At 32.3% G+C, this 21,797-nt stretch overlaps 2 protein-coding genes across 2 annotated transcripts in view; both read right to left on the bottom strand.

Annotated features, from left to right (window-relative positions):
- LOC133190260 (phospholipid-transporting ATPase ABCA1-like) overlaps positions 1-7,429 on the bottom strand; it is a 30,549-nt gene extending 23,120 nt beyond the window's left edge. Inside the window, exons 1-11 of the mRNA XM_061325771.1 lie at positions 7,364-7,429; positions 6,786-6,882; positions 5,548-5,689; positions 5,303-5,433; positions 2,808-2,947; positions 1,771-1,890; positions 1,251-1,442; positions 794-887; positions 587-698; positions 324-500; positions 17-239 (exon numbers count right to left, since the gene is read on the bottom strand). Coding sequence (XP_061181755.1) covers positions 17-239; positions 324-500; positions 587-698; positions 794-887; positions 1,251-1,442; positions 1,771-1,890; positions 2,808-2,947; positions 5,303-5,433; positions 5,548-5,689; positions 6,786-6,882; positions 7,364-7,429 — 1,494 coding nt within the window. The remainder of the gene's footprint in view (positions 1-16; positions 240-323; positions 501-586; positions 699-793; positions 888-1,250; positions 1,443-1,770; positions 1,891-2,807; positions 2,948-5,302; positions 5,434-5,547; positions 5,690-6,785; positions 6,883-7,363) is intronic.
- Positions 7,430-15,022: 7,593 nt separating this feature from the next.
- On the bottom strand, positions 15,023-21,176 carry LOC133190259 (WD repeat-containing protein 18-like). The gene is made up of 10 exons (XM_061325770.1): positions 21,105-21,176; positions 20,572-20,763; positions 20,016-20,126; positions 19,627-19,754; positions 19,045-19,336; positions 18,728-18,798; positions 17,465-17,589; positions 16,839-17,005; positions 15,534-15,605; positions 15,023-15,189 (listed from the first exon to the last, which is right to left on the bottom strand). Exons 1-10 carry the CDS (start codon positions 21,120-21,122, stop codon positions 15,040-15,042), a joined length of 1,326 nt encoding a protein of 441 aa, XP_061181754.1. The 5' UTR covers positions 21,123-21,176; the 3' UTR covers positions 15,023-15,039.
- Positions 21,177-21,797: the final 621 nt, after the last annotated feature.

Below are 21,797 nucleotides of genomic sequence, written 5' to 3'. Positions count from 1 at the left end.
TGTCATAAGGCCTCACCTTAATAATGATGGTGAGAATGATAATAGTGAGGAACATCATAACAAATGCATTGATGAACCAGGCGACCCAGTGAACAGCATTACTCAGTCCCATTATCTTCATTACTTCCTTCAGTCGGTTCTCTTTCTCGTACACGATGCTCTTACAGATCATGGCAACCGATAAAACCCAGGCTAAAACCAGGAACAGAGGCAAGGACCGGGATATTGCAAATATAAACCTACAATAAAAAGTTGTCAGCAATTATAAGGAAACGGAAATGAAGGACAGGTATACCAACTAAATTACTACGAAAATTATTGACCTGTCTCTGGTATAACAAGGGTAGGGAAATTGCTGGGTCTCCACTCCCACAGACACTTGTTTCTGGGTCTGAACATTGATGATGGCATGGTCAACCATGTCCTGAATGTAAGCAAAGCCGTAAGTAATGTACTTCGTGTCACGTCCAGCACTTGCCCTAGGTCCTGGTCGCCAGTACCTTAAATAGAGATGGGCAATGTGTTAAGTGAACTTGTAATCACTTGCCTGGTAGGATTAAACATCTACTACAAAAGGTAGACTTACTTGTCTTGTATTCTTGTTGTTCCATCAATCTTATCTGTATCCATTCTAATGGAGTACTTCACATGAGTGGGCAAGGGCACCTGATCATTGTCTGATACTTTAAACTCCAATGCTGCAAAAAAGAAAAGTTACCGTTATATGTGAATGTTTAATTCATCATTGAAAGCCTGTCACCAGCGGGAATTAGATTCAGCATTAATTTCCTACCTGCCCAGAATTTAAATTCCTCAATCATTCTTACACCATCATTGATCATCTGCCTCTCATTTTTGTAGCCCACAAACTTATTCAAGTTGAAGCACTGAAAAAACACAGAGGAATAATAGCAAGCTACAACAGAATGGGCTGTAAGGTACTCTATGGAAGACCTAAGTGATGCTCAGTGTTGAGCTTGCTAAGAAATTTTAATGTTATAATTATACAAAATGTACACGTATGAATCCTTCCTTAAATTAATCATAATTAAAAATTGCTTAATGGGAATCACATCAAAATTAAGTAGAGCAAAGTTTCCTTTGCACAGAAGTTTTTTATCCCTTGTGACATATTAGCATAGCATTACAGTGATGCACATGTACACCACCATTTAACTATAAAATGTGCAATTCAACAGTGCTATCAAAACAGAGTAGAACAACATCCTGCAAGACAAACATGTACATACTCCTCCAAACTCTGCAATTCCAAGAGCCAACATTCTGGTGCTGTTGATGGCATTTCTCCAATCATAACCTGTTGCATTGCGGTTGTTTAAAAAGCCATTCAGTGATTCACAGGCACTGTAGTTCTGGGCAATGTTTCCAGTGTTCCTTAACTGGTCAAAAGCCAAATCACAGAGACAGGAACCAGTTAAAGTCTACAAGAAATAAATAACAAAACTGATTTACTCATTTAAAAATTGGCATCTCTTTATGCAAAATTAAGTTCCTTATCAATGTGTCAAATAAACAATACATAAAGATAGGAACAGGTACTTCTTTGTAAACAGTTGCCTTAAACAAACAAATGTGAATATCAACACCTATTATTATTTTTTCTTAGTCATGTAACTAGAATATTTATGTATTTTCATATCAATACAATGTATGCAAAAGGAAAGTCCTATGGTTAAATTTTGTCAAGAAAAAGATCCCTCCCAAGAACACATAAGATTTTACTACATTATTCACATCAAGAAAACTAACCCGCAGGAATTCAATGTTTGCACTGTTGTTAAGGTAGTTATATATTTCGAAGTAGTAGTCCTGGCTGAAGTTCCTGGCAAGGTTGATCACTCTTGCAAACTCCTCAAAGGTCTGGTTGGCCTAAATACATAAACATTGCTCATCAGTGATTTACATGTACAAGTTGCCAAACACTTATAAAAGTCAACAAAAAGGAAGATGGATCATTAAAAACAATTACTGTCAGATCCTGTTATTTTGAACTCGATGGGACCAAGAAAAAACTTCGAGATATCAGAGGATTCGAGATATCAGGAGTAAAATACTTAAAGAATAAGTGGTTGGGACTTCTAAATCACTTTGACATATCCATGGTATTCGAGATATCAGTGTTCAGGATACCAAAGTTCAGCTGTATTATTAACAAACTCTTTTTTATGTTTTATTTTTTGAATACAGAATTATTACCTTTTTTCTTGTTTCAAAATCTGAAGATATTTTAAAACATGGAACACAACCAGGGTTTTTGATCATGTGGTGTCAAATTTTCTTCTATTTTGAAAATCCACTCCACAAAGAGTCTTGACTTTGCCATATGAAAATTTATTTTTTCTCGTCATTTTTTAAAGCTTTCATTTTTCTCTAGTCAGTAATTTTACTCTTTCATTTTCCTTGAGTCAGTAAATTTACCTGTTTTATTTTTCTTAAGTCAATAATTTTACCATTTTTACTAGTCAGTAATTTTATTTCTTTCATTTTCCTCTAGTCAGTAATATTACCTTTTTTCACTAGTCAGTAATTTTAGCTCTTTCATTTTCATCTAGTCAGTAATTTTAGCTTTTTTACTAGTCAGTAATTTTAGCTTTTTCATTTTCCTCTAGTCAGTAATTTTAGCTTTTTTTTTTTTTTTTTTTTTTTTTTTTTTTTTTTTCCTCTAGTCAGTAATTTTAGCTTTTTCACTAGTCAGTAATTTTAGCCTTTTCAATAGTCAGTAATTTCAGTTCTTTCATTTTCCTCTTGTCAGTAATTTTATCTTTTCCTCTAGACAGTAATTTTACCTCTTTAATGACTTTTCTGACAGCGGGTGTATCTGGGTAGTAAAGAATCTTTCCCTGTAACATTGGCAGAATCTGCTTCCAAATGACACGAGTGGTGCGCCTACTGTACATTGTGGCATTAATTGTGGCACAAATACCACCTGTACACAAACAAGCAGACACTAATTACAGATCATATCTGAAGGATTTTTAAAAATTATAATGAATTTTATGAAGACAAATCACAATAATTAGAGATTACTTGACTGGAAATATTTGATTCATGTGAATTTTATTATTCGTGAATAACAGATGAATTTTGTCAGCCATAATTATTAATTCTAGTTAATATGGAGCTACTGTGAACAAAATCTAAAATAAAGATTTTGTTTAAGATATAGCACTAGTTTTTGCCATTTTCAGTATACCTGACTCTCCAGCAGTGCCGTTAACTGTGTTGTTCCCCCTCTGGCCATTTCCCCCAGTCTGTCCTCCTCCGGTGGCAAAAAGACCCCCCAGTCCAGCAGCTAGGCCAGAACTGGCCATCCCAAACACAGAGTTACTCCGCCCACACACCAGCCTCCCAATGTCCATCCCTGACCCCACTGTGGACTGGCCATCCTGAACTAAGTCCTGGAAAAGCTTGACCAGATCATTCAGACTGGACAGCTGCTGGATCTACAAGGCAGGAAAAATATATATAGGGAATATCTTATACTCTGTTAGATCCTATTTTTAGATTAAACTAATATTAGTGAATGTTTAATTATGCCTAATATAATATTCATCCACCATTAACATTAGCAACAAAATAATAAATTGTAAATGTGAAAAATAATGCCAAAGGTCAGAGAGATCTAACCTTGACTTTTCTCTTATCTAAAATTTGCTCTTAAAACATAATAATCTAAAGCACTGAGGCATGAAAATAACCTCTAATGGACCTTCATACCAGTATTCTGTTGGAAAATAAAATATTTGACATCCAGCTACTTACGTCCTGGTATGCCTTCAACAGAGCAGGCAGAGCACTGGCGTCTATCACTGGGCCTCCTCCACCGATCCCTCCCGCATTGGCCAAGGCAAACCTCCTCAGCTAAAATATGATAAATTTAAAACCAATATTACAGTGTTGCACTTACATTGGGCTACTCAGCATTTTTTTTTAACCTAAAAGGATAATTTATTAACGTATTTTCAGCTGCCCACCTGGTCAAGAAGAGAGGTGGAATTGAAATCCCTCTGCAGGGCAGTCAGAAGCAGAAGTACGTTATTTATACTCTCTGGGTTTGTGAGATTACACAACTGATTGGACACCAGGTCTCGCGCAGCATCCGACGTAAAATTGAAGATCTGAGAAATCTGGTCCTGGTCACAGATGAGGTTGCGGAACTGGGCCTGTATAAGTGTCAGGTTTGTTGAGGGATTGATTCCCGTTCCATTCAGATCGGGGATTTTACAAACACCTACATCTTCTAAAATGTCATTCACAACTGTTTCATTCAACTGAAAATGCAAAAAATGTGCATGTGATACAACATGTACATATACACTGACCAAAGATATCATGTTCTAAGCAAAGGCTTTAAATGCTTCTATGTGTTACATTATCAATAACATTACTACATTGATTACTTTTGAATTAGACAGTTTATATTCATAAAAAATATGTAGCATTAAAGACATGTCAAAAATAAGAAGTAGATATTCGTTACCAGATTAAGGTTGATGCTGGTTCCTAGGAGATCAATGATGGCCTGTCTCGTGTCATTGTCCTGGAAACTGGAGATGATCTGTTGGGGATTTACGACCACATTCCCTATGGTAAAATTCCCTACACAATACAAAATACCAGTAAATATTGTATAAATAAAATACCCATTATTGAAATTAATTAAATAATTGTTAACCACATATTGGCATCATGTTTTTTTTTAAAATCTTAACCCTGATAGCAAAGCAAATCCCCCTATGCTTCCAAATTTATTGTTTGACACTGTATAATCACAATGATAAGACATTGATTCAAAATTATCAAAATGAACAACAAAATACAAGCACTACAGCGAAAACTGTCTCATTCTACACCTGTGCAATCCGTTTCAATGTGAATTCTGGCCTTATTTTCATTCCCATTTTACATAAACCATTCTTTTACACTGTAATCCAACACCCTGTCTATTCCAACACAAAATTTATCTCTCAGTGCATGACAGTTTAGACAGGTTTTACTGTAGTGGCACTCAAAATTTGTTAAACCACATTTTTAAAGAATGAAGAGTTAAAGTTAGATAATAAATCACTAAAAATAAGTGCAGGGAAAACTAGGCTTAGCAAGCTCTCCAAACTCATGGGAGCAGGCTCGAACAGGCTTAATCAGCTGCCAAATTCCATTCAACGTATATTTTGTTTTTCAGTGTATAGACATGCATACTGAAGAAGATATGGTTTAATGAAACTTCAGCTAAGGATATGGGAATCTATGTTTCAAGCATGACGATGGAAATCACTTATACCTGAAGAATTTCCACTGCGTATGTTGTCTAAGACTCGTGAATAAAACCCAAAATCTTGCAAGATATGACTCAGAGTTATGATGGAATTATCTTCTAGCACTCTTGATATATCTTTTATTACTTTAGTTAATCTGTAAAAGAGGAAGAAAATTGTTAAGTCATATCCAGGTTAAATATAAGACAAATCTGATATTATTCCATTCTAGTGAAGATGACAAAAAAAACGGAAATGGTCTTGAGCTTACGTTGACTGATCAAAACTTCCTATTGTCCCAGGGTTCTCATCCTCAGTCACTTTAGCATGGCACGGATTGTTGAAGTTACACAGGAAAGACTGTACAAAGGGCAGGGCACCAGCACTGGGCATGGCGTTTCCATCATAGTGACCTATATAACAATATAACCTATGTTTAACAAGATAACCTATGTATAACAATATAACCTGTGTATAACAATATAACCTGTGTATAACAATATAACCTATGTATAACAATATAACCTATGTTTAACAATATAACCTATGTATAACAATATAACCTATGTTTAACAATATAACCTATGTATAACAATATAACCTGTGTTTAACAATATAACCCGTGTATAACAATATAACCTGTGTATAACAATATAACCTATGTATAACAATATAACCTGTGTATAACAATATAACCTATGTATAACAATATAACCTGTGTATAACAATATAACCTATAAATAACAATATAACCTATAAATAACAATATAACCTATGTATAACAATATAACCTGTGTATAACAATATAACCTGTGTATAACAATATAACCTGTGTATAACAATATAACCTATATACAACAATCACACATTTTGAAACACTGTAATCCAATGGCAAGTAACAACATTGTCAAAAGTAGTCACTTATTTTTATTCCTAAGGCCAAATAAAAAAATATATGTGGTTCCGGTTACCCGACCGTCCCTATTTTATACCCCCTACCCTAAACTTTTTTTTGGCAATTTTCATATATTTTCCGGAATTTTCCCCGATTTCCATCAATTTTTAGTTTCAGCAATGACGGCCTCCTTGCAAAACATAGTGCAAGTGTTTAATAGTGTTAAATCCAAAGCAAGCTAGCATGTAGGTGTCCCCTACCAATATTGACTAGTATATTATCACACCACATCTAAATGCCACTTTCAAAGCAGTGATAGGTATTATTTAGAAAAATTAAGAAAATTATTTTGTTTAAAAAAAAAAAAAAAATCCCTACCTACCTACCCTAATTTTTTTGGAGGTGTAACCGGAACCACACATATTTTTTTTGTTTGGCCTAAGGATTAAATAATTAAGTTTCATCATAGCAATATTAAAAATTACTCTATAAGGCCCTAAGAGAGTTGAATTCCAAAGAAATTCAAAAATTATTACAATTGTAACAGGCAGGGCTAGATTATAACTTGCCCCAAAATTGTGCCTTTTGACACTAGTGTATATATATGTACTTACACTCTGTGTAGGGTATCTTAAGGTTTGGCCTGGTTCTTACAATCACTAAAATGATGAATAATGCCAAAGGGAAGACAATCTCAGCTACCAGTCGGAACTACAAAATACAAAAAACGTAAAATATCTCAACGGGAAGACAGTCACAGCTACCTGTCGGAACTACAAAAAACATAAAATATCTCAACGGGAAGACAGTCTCAGCTACCTGTCGGAACTACAAAAAACATAAAATATCTCAACGGGAAGACAGTCTCAGCTACCTGTCGGAACTACAAAAAACATAAAATATCTCAACGGGAAGACAGTCTCAGCTACCTGTCGGAACTACAAAAAACATAAAATATCTCAACGGGAAGACAGTCTCAGCTACCTGTCAGAACTACAAAAAACATAAAATATCTCAACGGGAAGACAGTCTCAGCTACCTGTCGGAACTACAAAAAACATAAAATATCTCAACGAGAAGACAATCTCAGCTACTAGCCGGAACTACAAAAACAATCATATTTCATCACATATAGAATAAAATAGCAAGATTGACAATGTGTGGGTTAAGGGGAAAATTGTTCATTTTTTACCTTTTGTCTCCTTCTTAGAGTAAAATTTTTCCATGACAGAAGCCACAGCTGGCTGAAGAAACCCATGTCTTACTACTGGTCAGTTCACAGGAAATTATTTGTTCAAGGTATAGTCACAATTGACATGTTATACACTCTCATCATCTGAAGGAAAAAAAATGTGGTATACAGTAATGAATGAAAGCATAGCAAGTTCTCTGAATCACATGTAATACAATGTACTCCATAATCTTGTGTTAGACAACCTGACAGTTATATGAATAAGGAAATTGGAAGTAATTTGCTGCTAGTTAATTAGAAAGAATTTTCATATTAAACAGAATTTGATTCAGAGAAAGAGGCTCCATAAGAAATGGGTACATTTATTCTAATATTCCACTTTGACTAATAAAGGGCATGGACTTTCGTACTTGCTGTGCATTCAAGTGCTACATTATTTATTATTTAAGTTTTTACGTCACATGTTGAACAAAATTTAACCTATACCTGAAGCTTCTGAAGAGGTGTGAAAATGTACCGATACAATTTAATGAAATCCTAGTTTCTGAACTGCATGAACACAGAATCAATAACAAGGAAACTGAATCACTATTGATGTAGACATGCAGTGTCCGAGTCATCAGGTACAATTAACAATCAGTTGTCTCAATTTAAGTACTTGGCCAAAGGCAATACATGTGCAAACAACCTTTCAGAATTCATCTTAATTTCACATCTTTTTAGAAAGCTACAGAACTTTTTTTTTCTAGGAGACTTATCAACACAGATTATTGATCACTCTTGCTCAATATTTAATTATGTCCATAAAATTATAAATCATGAATAAAGAATACACGATGTGTACAATGGCTTTAGGGAGTAGATCAATTAGTTTTTAACACAGCTTGTAGAGGATTTAAAAAGAATTCACTTGTCAATACATACACTACCTCCTCTGAAATAAAATATGAACTTAAAACATTGATATCTTCTAGTATACTCTTTGTTTATTGTCTGCATGCATTTCATATTACACCAGAATAAATTTTTGGCATTTAATTTTCTACAATTGTTGTTTACTCTTTAAATATAGACCTAAATGTATGACCGTTTATAAAGTTTAACAGTCTAGAGTTGACATAAAAGCTTTATTTATTGGCAATCATGGATTAATTTTAATTCTGCCTGGGTAAATCTTACCATGTTTGGATAAATTTATTCACCTCAAAGCCTTGTTTTGCGAAAGTAAAATTAAAATAATCAGCCAGACATTTGCTCCGTTGATTTTTCTGCTTTACACTTCCATATATATCAGTATGCAATAATAAGTACCTAGTTGTCATACAAGTCAGTTAATTGTTGTACCAAAACAGGAAAAGTGTGATGTCTACTTCCTTCCAATCTTTCAATCATTTACTTCTTAAAAAGTGTATTTCACATTTCCCTACATTTATTTTCTGTCTGAATTTGTATTTTTCTCCATGAAACACTTAAATTAGTTACTAACCAATACAATCATTATCCACATTTTTGCAATTGTAATAAAATTATTTTCAAGCATGAACTTTAGCACATGTACACTTTTGAGATTTTCTTTTTTATTACTGTGAATTTGATTTAGGGTAGGTAAACGCAAGGCATAAACACAGTATATTGGTCATAAAATTGTCACAGCTAAAAGTTACACTTTTCAAACACTTAGACTTGATCATTCTCACTATTATCTACCCAAGCAGTGAAATGTTTGTTCATTCCAATGCCTTCTCAGTTGATGTCAAAGAAAATACAAGCCTAACGGAATTTTTTTTTAGCTCAGCCTGACTTTTGAGCGAATTATAACTTAATCACATAGACATTGAATCTTATATACACATCTTTTTATAATGTTCAAATTGTGACAATTTGAACATTATAAAAAGATGTGTATATAAGATTCAATATATAAAATCAAGCTTGAAATTTGGAATTCTTGGGCAAAATCGTGAAATTTGGAATTCTTGAAAAATATGAAAAGCTGTACTATTTTACAAGCCCATGTAATTTGCTCTTGATAACTTTCCTTGAGATCGACAGCAGTGTTCTTTTCTCAGGCTGGTATTCTCTCTCTGATATTAATACCAACAACATCACTGGATGCAAATGGTTCTCCTTATGTTAATCAATAATAGCCCTTATTTGTAAATATGATATGATTATTCCATTATTTAAGAGTACAATAATTAAACCACATGCCATGAAATTAAATGGAAACTAAATCATTTTCTTGAATGATACGGGTATATTACAAAGCTCACTTCGATAAAAACAGTCATAAACTCTAATACCAAATAAATGATCAATTTATCTGACACATCTCAATCTAGACTTTTATTACCTCAGATGCACAAATTTAAAACCATAAAACTTTGAACCAAATAGTCCTAACAGTTACTCCAGAAACAAAATATTCCCATGGCTGTCACCAGAATTCTGGAAAGGGGAGGGGGTGCAGAAAAGGGTCTGGGAGAGGGGAAGATGAGGTCCTCCTCCTCTGAGCCAGAAATATTTCATAAATTGGCACCATTTTGGTGAGTTCTGGTGCATTCTTAAAGTCATTCTTTTAAATATAAAATAAACAAAATCTAGCATCATAACTTTCAACATCAAAGTAATGTTCAAGAATTTTTTTTGTTTCAAAAATGAAATGAGCTTTTGTTTATAAAGGAGGGTACAACTGTGATCCCCCCACATATTCTGACAGCCTTGATTCCATCTGCATGGTTACTCATTGTGAAAATAAAGGCTGCATGTAAACAAGAGAATATTCTTATATTCCTTACTTGCATCATTCATGGCTTAAAGTTTCATTGGATAGAACCTGCTCTTAAAATTTAAACCTGTTCATTTATCTGAAATATACAGGAATGTTAATGAGAGACTTGAAGAAATCTGCTTGCATCTATCCAATGACTCTACGAGTACTTTCGGAGAAATGATTTGCTTAACTTGTCACTCATTCTGAAAACAGAGTCAGAATAAGCATCCAAAACAATGTCTGGTAGTATGCTTCTGTGCAAGTATTGAATTAAAGACTTATGGTTACCTTTGGAAAAAATGAAATGCTCTAAATCATTCAACCTGGGATTCAATGCACACAAGTTCTACAGATTGTATACATATGTAATAAATTAACCAAAAACATACATCAAATCTTCAAGTGTAGAGTAAATCTGCAAAGTACTAGTTAGGAAATATTATTAATGCAATTTTAATGTAAAATATGTCAATCTTTTGACAATATGATACAAAACATTCATAAAAAATTAAATACTGGTAAATCGATTTTGCTTCCGAAGGACACAGATTGTTCTGTTTCCTGACCCTTGGTAAAGTGTATAAAAAGTGCAGAGTACGTGCTTGGCTGGTTTCCAACAAATGTGCACTCTATCTATATGGGCAATCTGTACAAAATCAATAAAAGGGCTGGACCAAAAATGGGTCTTTCAGATCTTTTTAATTTGGGAAAAAAAAAGAAATGCGCGATCAAAATATTTTAAATTTTAATATTCCTACTAAATAAACAATGTTATAAAGATGCATATTGTGCAATCACCAAAAAAATATCTGTTAACTTTCCAGTTTTTTGGTTAAAAAAAAAAAAATGCTTAAAATCAAACTACAACCATTTGTTGTTTATCATGGTGATTTCTAATTTACTATTATTTATACATGTATTTATAAAAAACACAAATAATGTTCCAGTTATCATTATTTTGACAATACTGATGATCACCAATTTTTCGCAACATTATTTTTGCAAGATAGTTGTTTGGTATTTATAAGCTATTTTAACGGCACGCTTCTGCTGGGCATGCGGAGCAAATAAAGTCTGCGATAATACTCCAGAGGAGGTTTGCAGTTACTTGGAAGAAGAAGAAGAAGCAACAAATAATTTCCACAAACCTTGATTATTGTTCTATATAATAAAATTAAATGCAAGAATGAAATTTACACTCGCAGATATGATTATGCGACAGGGTTGGCCGGGAAATACCAGTGGTGGGAATTACCAGTGTTAAATACCGGTATTTCCCGTCTGGGGAAATACTACAAATTTTGTCTAAACTGGGAAATATTGGGAAATACTGGGAAATATAAAGTTAAAGATTTTTATTTCTTTAATTCATTCAATCTTATACAAAATTCAAAAATAAAATTAACATAAAAACAGAAGATGAATAATATTGAATATGTCTCAAATTGCAATTTAACATATTCAGAATGTATCACTACTCCAGGTCCCATACCCATAAGCATTCTGAAACATTTCCCTGGCTATGTGAAACTGAAGTTTTCCAAATCAAGTTTCTTTTCAGTTTTGTAAAATTATTAAGGTTATTAATTATAAATCCAAGAACAAAACAAACTCATTTTAATCCTTCTATAAACACTGGAGTTATTACAAACAATCATGTTGTTTTAACAAATTGCTCTGGACAGTTTTGTGCTCCTGTTTTGAGAGATAATTACCTTGGGTAGAATTGAAAGGCTTCTTCTTAGGTTTGATATTATTATCAATTTCTGTACTGTATCTGTTTGTATCATATTGTACATGTACAGACTGATAAGCTCAAAAGCTTAAAATAACAATAATGAAGAAAGAAAGATATTTTTACCATACTCTACATTTAAGAATTTTCTTAGATCCTTTTTTAGTTACTTAAAAAACCAATTGGGATCTTTGGGTTCATTTCATGGACCTTTATAGACTCCAGCTGACTAAAGCATCAAACAAATGACACTCATGACTGGTATATGAATATACCGTTTTATAATTATATAAATGAATTACTTGGAAATTTTTTTAAATCAGGGACAGTGATACCAGGTAGATATCTTAGCCAATAAGATGTCAATATGAATGAAATATGTAGCTATTTCTTATTTCCCAGTATTTCCCGGGAAATACCAGTAATTCCCGGTAATTACCAGTATTTCCCACCGTCCTGGGAAATATGAGTATTTCCCAGTTTTTTGCCAACCCTGTTATGCGAAAATATCAAAATAAAATTCTTGCAAATAAAAAGTGATTAAATTACAGTACATGGAAAATTGCCCTAATTAAACATGTCTTCATTATAATAAAGGCAGTGTGATATTCAGAAGTTATGAATTTACATTATTATGATCCTGCTGATATTGCTTCAAAGTCTGTCCATATTGATATTTCTCATATAAACTTTTCACACTATAATCTTCTTCTTCGGCTAGTGAATTTCAACCAAACATCTTTAGGTCTTGAACGGGACTCAACTTAAATTTGTTAAAATGAAGGGTCATTTTGTCAAGGATATAGAGAAAAATATGGTAACAGAAAAAACATGTTTTTTGCTGCAATAATTGTAGATATGTAAAATTGAAAAAAACAATTAAAATACATAAATCAGATTATGAATGCACCTCTTTTTTTCATGCAAGCCAGACTACAAAATGTACTCATGAATTATCAACCCTATTTAACTTTCTACGGTAAATGTTGTTTTGCTTATAAACATGATAAAAACCAGCATGAACAAATGAAGGAATAGAAATTAATAGATAAGTACTGCGACAACAGTGTGTATCAAAGAATCTAATAAACAAAACTTAATCTGCATAAAATGGGAAACAATGTTACTTCAAACTTATCATAAAACATTATGAATAACATTGAAAATGCACATGTCATTGTTGTTATCGTCTGATCATTTGGCGCTAGCCCTAGGATGCATATTGTACAATGACAACACAATCGCTAAAAATAAAAATACTTTCAAAAATTACAATTTTATACCAGGGAAATACACGTCTCTAAAAGTCTAACTGTTATATACTCACGCATTTAAGTCCCTCTTCTTTTTGGATTGTTACACAATAGCAAAATGATCACGTTTCAGTCAACGTTCTGTTTTTTCAACCTAACTTCTCATTGGTGAACGATGTAAATACCCGTTTGACTAGTTCCCAATGAACGTGACCAGATAATATGGATAGTCTAATAAGAGGAAATAGTCCTTCAGACCAAGAGTAATTCATTTAATTCAAAATTCATTTTGTCTAAAATCATTAAAATGTTTTTAAAAAAATATTTTTGACCATAATAAAATCAAATATTACTTTGAATAATTCATCAATCTGATTCAGATCAGTGAGTATGATTTACAGCTTAATCATACACCTGATAAAAATAAGTGTTGATAACTTTAATTACAACAGCCACAGCCCCCCCCCCCCCAATTTTAAACTACCTGACCTTAAATATTTGAATTCAAGGTAACAGAAAGGGAGAAATGTGACAGACCTATGAGGTTTATATATATGTTTTAGAAAGTAATTTTTTAAATATTTATTTTCCAGATATCAAAAAATGATTATTTGACTTAAAAACCAAGCAGAATCTATATATATATATATAAAAAAATATTTTCTAAAAAGATTACTTATTTTAGGAAATATTCGTTTTTTGTTATTTTCTGATCTCAAAAAGCAATATTTTCTAAAAAGATTACTTATTTTAGGAAATATTCATTTTTTGTTATTTTCTGATCTCAAAAAGCATATTTTTGATATAACTCTTCAGAAAATGGTTTGTTAATTTTTTAATCAAATAAAAAATCTGATCATATTAGAAAATATTCAATCATATCAGGGACCTAATATACTAGTGTATATTATTACTAGTATATAGGTCCCTGGTCATATTTATACTGATATAAACGTTTTTAATATTGTAGAATCAATTATTCATCTAAAAAAATAGAATTTTTCATATATTTTGATATCAGAAAACACCTCAAAAATACTTTAAAAACCTACCATATGTACTAGTCTAGACAAGAATTCAAACCACATCCCCTGAACCCTAGGCAAACATTAATTGCTTTGGTCTCTGCTGAATAAATCTACCTGAAATTGTACTGATCATTCCTCTAGCTCCCTAAATGTATTGTCCTCAAAGGCACCCATACTTTTCCCCTGTAGGATATGTGGGTCTTAAAGCTACAAACTTAATTAGACTCATAACTTAGTTCTCAGGCCTCTCATAATTAAGGTTAAGAGCTGAATGTAATAAAAAGGAAGAAATTGTAGAAGACCATGCAGACAATCAGTAAATGTTTAAAAGGAAGGGAGAAAATGCAACGGATTTGAACCTGGAACCCAGGAACATTAGACATGTGTTTTACTAACCATGCACATTTTTAAGCCACAGTGGGCAAACAATCTGCTCAATTACCACATGCCTCCTCCTTTCAATGTCCTCACTCAAGAAAACATATCAACCAAGATGCACAATACAGGGCTTTTATTTATCCAAATGGGATCAGAAACAGTTTTATGCTGGATCTAGATTAATATATAATATTTTAGTTAAATGTAACCTGCGCATGAAGGTTTCAGAGAAATACCATTGGCACTTTGAAAAAACAAATTTGTAATTGTATTCTGGTAAGCCTACATTATGCACAAATTATTATATTATATATATTTTTACTTATAATATTTTGATTCATGTAAAATAGTAAATACTCATTTGTTTGAAATTTTTGTTTGTTTAATTTTTATTCCCTCCCTCATAGGTTCTTAAATTTTTTTTTAAACGTAGAATTAATTTCAGCAAGCCTTTAAAAAAACAACAAAAAGCAAACAAGAAAGAAAGAAATATGAAAGTAAACATTAGTTTATTTGTCTTTACTCTTTAATAGAGTACTAACAGCAAAGTGAAATAATTCTTTATTAGCATTTTTAAGTTTTAAAAGATCTGAAGAATCATTAGCCATCTGTATTCTTCTATTCACTTCCTGGGACGAAATGTCATCTGTATCCATAATCTACATTAAAAGAAAGAGAGAGAGAAAAGATTTGTTTAATTTTGAAATGCAAAATCATACAGTTTTCCACTATCAGGTATTTATCATCTCTAGTGAGCTATGGAGTAAGCTCCCTTTCTGGTCACATTTTTTTTTTTATCCATATAGGGTTTAATAAGAAAAAAAACAAAGATTTTCTGAGATGCAAGAAACTTCTATATCTTATGCACTTGAAGAATTTATTGAGAAATTATATCAAATAAGTATTCCAATAATTATTCCCCCAAAGCAAAACTGGACTGCCTCAAAGGAGACTTTTGTGTTAGAGAATAAGTACAATGTAAGTGAATCATGTGAATCATTACCTCAGGTTCCTTTGATCTGTATTTAAGATCCAAAAGAATTTCTGAGTTGGGTCTTAAAATATCTTCTTCTTCCTGTAAAAAGATTACCCTCAGAATAATATATCAAACCATATCCCAAAATACCATTCAATACTAACAATGATATGTGATATCTTAGTAAACTATCATTAATAAATTATTAACAAAACAAGAGGCCCATGGGCCACAATGCTTACCTTTGTTGCTTTGGCCAAGCAGATTTAAAAAAAAAATTCCTTCTTTAATTTCATATATGTTTTCATTTTTGATCTCTATGTTGTGGAACAAAATTTAGACCTAAAGGAGTTACTATTTATTCAAAGTTAAATCAACCCAACACTGGGATCTGCTTCAGTATCAATACAATCAACATGGTCCTGCTGGTTTGGAGAAGATTTTTTTCCAGTACTCATGCGTATGTGTAAGGATCTATGATTTCCCCTCAACTCTAACCTCAGGGAATATAATTAAAACTTCACAAGCTTGTGCATTTGTACAGCCAAAGAGTGCCAATATTCATCAATATAAATTCAATAATCCTATAATATAGCACATTCAAGAAGAGCTAAATCAAATCTATGCTAACTTGTTAAAAAATCAATATCTGTCAAATATTGTGCATGATAAACATAATACATTTACAGAATTCTTAATAATATCCTCTTGAAAGAGGGCATGACCCCTGGTTTGAAGAAAAAAAAAAACTTGAATTCCTTTCATCTATTGATGCTTTGTGTCAAATTTGATTGAAACTGGCAAAGTGGTTCTAGAGAAGAAGTTGAAAAGTGAAAGGTTTACAGAGGACAGATGACACACAACAGACGACAGGCGGATGCTGGACACTCCTCGATCAGAAAAGCTAACTTGAATGCTTAGGTGAGCTAAAAAGTTTTAATTCAATACTTTTAATTACTGGGACCCTTCAAATTTGTTATAAAAGATGTAAATTTTGTTATTCTTACCCTTTATGGAACATAAAATCAACTTGCTTATTCCATAAATTCATTATATCTGAGTTTATTGTTACAACCATATATTTTCACAAAGAATTGTTAAAAATGTTGCCAGGGAAGCCCCTAAAAACTTATAACTGTGAATGCATTCACTAAATGTTTATCCATGTTCATACAAATTACGTTTTACTATTATTTTACTATTTCAAAAAAATGCATTTAATAATCAAAATTATCAATATCTTTTATTAATTCATAACATAAAAAGTACAAATCAATAATCAATTTATAATCCAACATACAAGAATTGAACTTCCCGAAACTTCAGTCTTACCTCTTGTTCAGTGTTATTGAGGTGGACATTCAATGTGACCTCGCTATTCTCTTCCTGGGCATCAGAATGGAACACTCTTTGGAACGGCCGGAGGGGAAGCGTACACTTCATGTCCGGGTTTACAATTCCAGGAGGGACCATGGTTAGTAACGTGTTTGTCACTGGACCTGTTTGCAAATCATATATCCAAGTACACTATACATTCAGATGAAAGTTACATAAAGGTGTACATGATGAATACTTATTGCGGAAAACCCTGAAAAATTGAAAAGGTCGTAATTCCGTCAAAAATCACTGAAGTGGAACGAAATGCAAACTTGATGATCTGTAACTCATCAAGATACACTCACATACCAAAAATCAGCTCAATATCTGCAAGCGTTTAGAAAAAAAAGTGCGGAAAACCTAGTGGGACAGACAGACAGAGGGACAAACAGACAGACAGACAGACGGACAGCTAGACAGACAGACGGACATACTCAGAGGAAACCTATAGTCCTTTCCGGTTTCACCGGTACGGGACTAATAAGGAATCAAAATTTAGTAAATATGTATATAAAACTATGCATGAGTATATCATGAAATTGAAACTGCTTAAAAAGCTGAATGAAAAATGTTCTTGTTACCTTTGTGTTCTATTGTTCTCAGACACTGTCCACTAAATATATCCCAGATTTTGACTTTGTGGTCATGTGAACCAGACACCAGCTGACATCCATCCATTGTTATACACAGACAATCCACTCGTTTTCTAGCACAACAACAATATACAGTTACAACTGAACTTGTGTTAAAAACAATTTCAAAATCGTAGGTCCTAAAATAAAAAAAGCAAAAAAAGTAAAACCAAGATTGATGCTGAGTGACAATTCATTGAGGTTTTTAAATTGCCAGGCATTAATAATAATGCTTTGATCACTTGACAGTCTGAATAGGGGTTAAAAGCTGAAATACTTTGAGAATGTCCAAGCTATCTGTTTTAATTATTAAAAACAAGAGTATTGTATTATTATTATAGCATTCTAAAAATAAATCACGAAGTGAAAATAGAATTAACATTGACCTTCACTTCTTATTTATAAATTCTTGACGTTTTTTTCTGAAAAAAAGAAGGAATTCAATATTTAATAGCACAGAAACAAGTATAAACATTCATTTATTTTCTCCTTAATTATGATTTTTGACACTCTGGAAGGTATTTTATGAGATTGGGTACAGATATCATATGTACATATTAAATGTGTTCTATTTCATTGCAGAAGTTTAAAATCTTAATTTAATTAATTATCTGCCAATAACATGACCAATATGATAAAACAAGCAAAAAAGATATTGGCTTTAAATTGTAAGTTTAATACTAGTACTAATATGTTACTTATAACCTACAAATACTGTATCCATATTTTATACATTTGCCAAAAACAGACCCAATCACATGTAGCACATGTACTGCACTGAATAATGTGAGACACCAGCTAGTTTATAAGAATTATGGTTCTGTTTTTTAAAATAGGAAATAAGAATAGAAAATGATTTAAAAAGAACAACAAAGGATTTTTTAAATTCTTTTTTTTATATGTTAATTTATATACTAACTATAGATTAGGCCTAATGTGTGTTTATATATATATCTTTCAAATCAATAAGGTTAAATAAATTAATATTTGAAAGAGTTCATTATTATAAGGGTGAAGTAATGAGATACACCTATGTAACAAAAGCTCGCGACAAAAGGTACGTGGCGAAAAAGTGCCCTCCTCTTGCACCCTTCCATTTTCAGATCCTAGCTGGAACACTGATTATGATACATAAATTGTGAAACTTTCATGTGTTTTAGAATTAGATAATCTATCTCTTTTGTACATTTTTTTTTGTTGGAGGCTACTTACTCATGACCATCAAATCTCTGACAAGTTTTGTCGTCTCTGTTTTCAGTGATGTGTCGCTCTCTTCTCACTGGCTGTAAAAAATATTTTTTGCTGTCAATTTTTTTTTTTGAAAATAAAATTGTTGGCACTGTATAAAAAATAATACAAATCCATTATGTAATGTTCAATTTATACTCATTTATTAATAAAATTATCATATTTCCATATGAAAAAACTGATGTAATTAGGTTTTAGGAAATTTCTTTACCCTATAAAGTAGAATAATTACATATTATCTACTGCTTATGAAACATACTTTGCAAATGCACAAAACTTACTTTTTCAAATAAATTGACAGCATATATGGAACCTGTGCTGCTCCCAGCAAATAACCTGAACTCTGCTGGATCCAATGCAACAGAACACATGCCCACCTCGAACACAAAAGTACAAAGAACCTCTCCACTGTTGACATCATACAGTCTACAAGTCTGATCAAGGGAGGTGGAGACAACTCTAGCAAGGTGTCCTCCCACCCCTACATGTAGGTCTGTGACTGGGAGAGAGTGACTAGACCACACCTGATCAGGTGACACAGGGGCTCTGCTTTCTGATTGTTCACAAAGGGCTCTGAAAGATTCAGAAGAGAGATTCACATACATGTGTCAGCAGAAAAGTTAATTCAATTAAGTAAGAAATTGTGAATGAGCAGTACTTGAAGTTTTACTACATAACACAGATAAGAATTGATCTCTGTTTAACTTTCATTGTAAAGCTTAAATTCTACACCTATGACCTAATTTATTTTCACAAAACAGCCCTGTTAAACTTGCTAGAATTTTGTACACTGTTATATTTATAAAGAAACAGTTCATTGGTATTGCTCTGATGTGCTGTGAATCTATATTAAGTGACCTTACTTTCCCAGTGACCACACGATGACAAGACTGTCTTCTCCACCAGATACAATTATACCAGAGGAACTCTTTAAACATGTAATGGTCTGATAATGTCTACTTAATACACTAAGTAGGCGTCCTGTACAGGTCTGGGGAAAAAAAATCTGTTTTCAAAACTCTAACAATTATATATATGTGTAACTATTGTCATATGTTTGTACATATGTGTGTAAATGATATACAATAAAAGAACAAATTTCATGAACTGTTTCACAACATAAAATTTTTCAGATGCTCTTAGAAATCTCTAAATGGGCACAAACATTCACCTAAAACATTTGCAGAATTTTAATATTTATAAGAACATTAATATGTCAAAGAGTCTAAATTCATTAACAACTACTTTTTACCTGCCAAATATAGATTTTCTCTGCTATGGCAGCGACACAGTATGCCCCATCCTCTGTGACAGCCACAGCCGATACTGTTCCCGGACAAACCATCTTGGTACATGTGTTGTCCTGTTTAATATTATAGAAAAGAAGATCATTCAACTGTTATTTCAGCTTTAGAATTGGCAGTAAATAAGTTTTTAGCATTTGTAGTAAGTTGAAAATCTAAGAAAGTGATTATATTGTAGTAGGAGGGGAGAAAATGAATGACTGGACTGGGCACATGCACCCTGCATCACTAGTCAGGTGTGCATCAATTGCTCTACCAACTGAGCTAGCCAGGCTGATATCCACAGCCCAAACCATTACATGTACAATATAATTTTACAAAGGGTATACATGAATGCACCTTAAATATTTAAAACAACTAATGTAAATCAAAAGAGGTCAACAATTAGGATGGTAGCAATAATGAAGACCTTCTTCAATTATCTTTTCAAGTAATACAGTGCTGTTATTCTAATTTTTTTGAAAGAGGCTGAAAAATTTAACAGTAAACTTTATTAACTGATACCCTTTTATGAAGTGGCCATAATGTTAACACAGGTTTTGTGGGAGATGCACTGATGAGAAATTGTTGTCCTAATACAGCCAAGCCATGCGGGGCACTTGTCCCTCCTTTATATGTGACTACACTGGTTCCTGACTCAACATCCCAGACACAGACATTCCACAGCTGTCCTGTTGTTTCACTTGTCAATAAAACCTAGGAAAATGAATTATATAATGATACTTATTTTCATTAAAGTAGTAAATATGTACATGCATTACTTTTAATTTAGCAAGAAATACAATGTTTCACGCACAGGTAATGGACAGTTTAAATATTTTCTTTATAATTAATTCTATGTTTTAATAATATCAACCAAAAAAATGAAATAAGCCTAAAACAGAGATCTGTATAGTATTTTTTTCATCATAATGAAAATGTTTAGAACGTCAACATGGTCAAGAATCAGCCCTGTGGTTTCACATCACTAAAATAACAAAGTTTACGTTTATATTCATTGATGTGACAGGAAAAATAAAAATCTGATCATTGAATACCTCTTTGGATGTCATCATGTCACACACGTGCTTCTGTTAGGCTTGTTTTGAAAAGAAAAGTGAAAGTCGGTCTTACTTTCACTTTGATAAGGTTTCAACTAATCACATGAAAAACCGTTTAAAGGGCTAAATCTAAATAAATTTGCAATACTAGCTATGGCACACCAAATTCACAAAAATTAGATAAACATAGTTTAACAGTTGATAAACTAGGTTTGTAGATTGTAAACTATAGTTTACAAACCGTTAACTATAGTTAACGATTCGTTAACTATAGTTTTCATCTGTAAAACTATATTTAACGGTTGTAAAGTGTAGTTTACGAATGCTAATCTAAGTTTATCTGTCTGTAAATAAACGTTAACAATAAATTTTACTGATAAATATAGAGTCTCATTTGTAAACTATAATTTACATTCATTAACCATAGTTAAGAGTTGTTAATCATAGTTTCATAAATCGTGAAACTAATATTTATCAGATAAACTATGTTTTACATTCGATAATTATAGATTTCGGTTGTAAACCATAGTTAACTGTCATTGATACTCATAAACTGTATTTAACAGATGTAAACTATACTTACGATTGTAAACTATAGTTTCGAGAGATAAACTACGATTCACGTTTGCCAATCATAGTTTATCATCATAAACTATAATTCACACTCGTTAACTATAGTTAAGAGTTGTT

The sequence above is a fragment of the Saccostrea echinata genome, unplaced genomic scaffold, assembly GCF_033153115.1.
Source record: "Saccostrea echinata isolate AGI-Se365-2 ecotype Australia unplaced genomic scaffold, CSIRO_AGI_Sech_v1 ptg000022l, whole genome shotgun sequence".
Taxonomy (NCBI): domain Eukaryota; kingdom Metazoa; phylum Mollusca; class Bivalvia; order Ostreida; family Ostreidae; genus Saccostrea; species Saccostrea echinata.
This window is presented reverse-complemented; position numbering and strand designations above follow the sequence as displayed.

Bases quoted from the DNA above. Each gene is read 5' to 3' on its own strand.
- LOC133190259 (XM_061325770.1), bottom strand. The intron at 19,337-19,626 runs GTAAGGTCACTT...TGAATCTTTCAG, and splicing joins ATCGTGTGGTCACTGGGAAA to AGCCCTTTGTGAACAATCAG. The intron at 17,590-18,727 runs GTAAGTAGCCTC...TTGTTGTGCTAG, and splicing joins CAGAGATTTGATGGTCATGA to AAAACGAGTGGATTGTCTGT.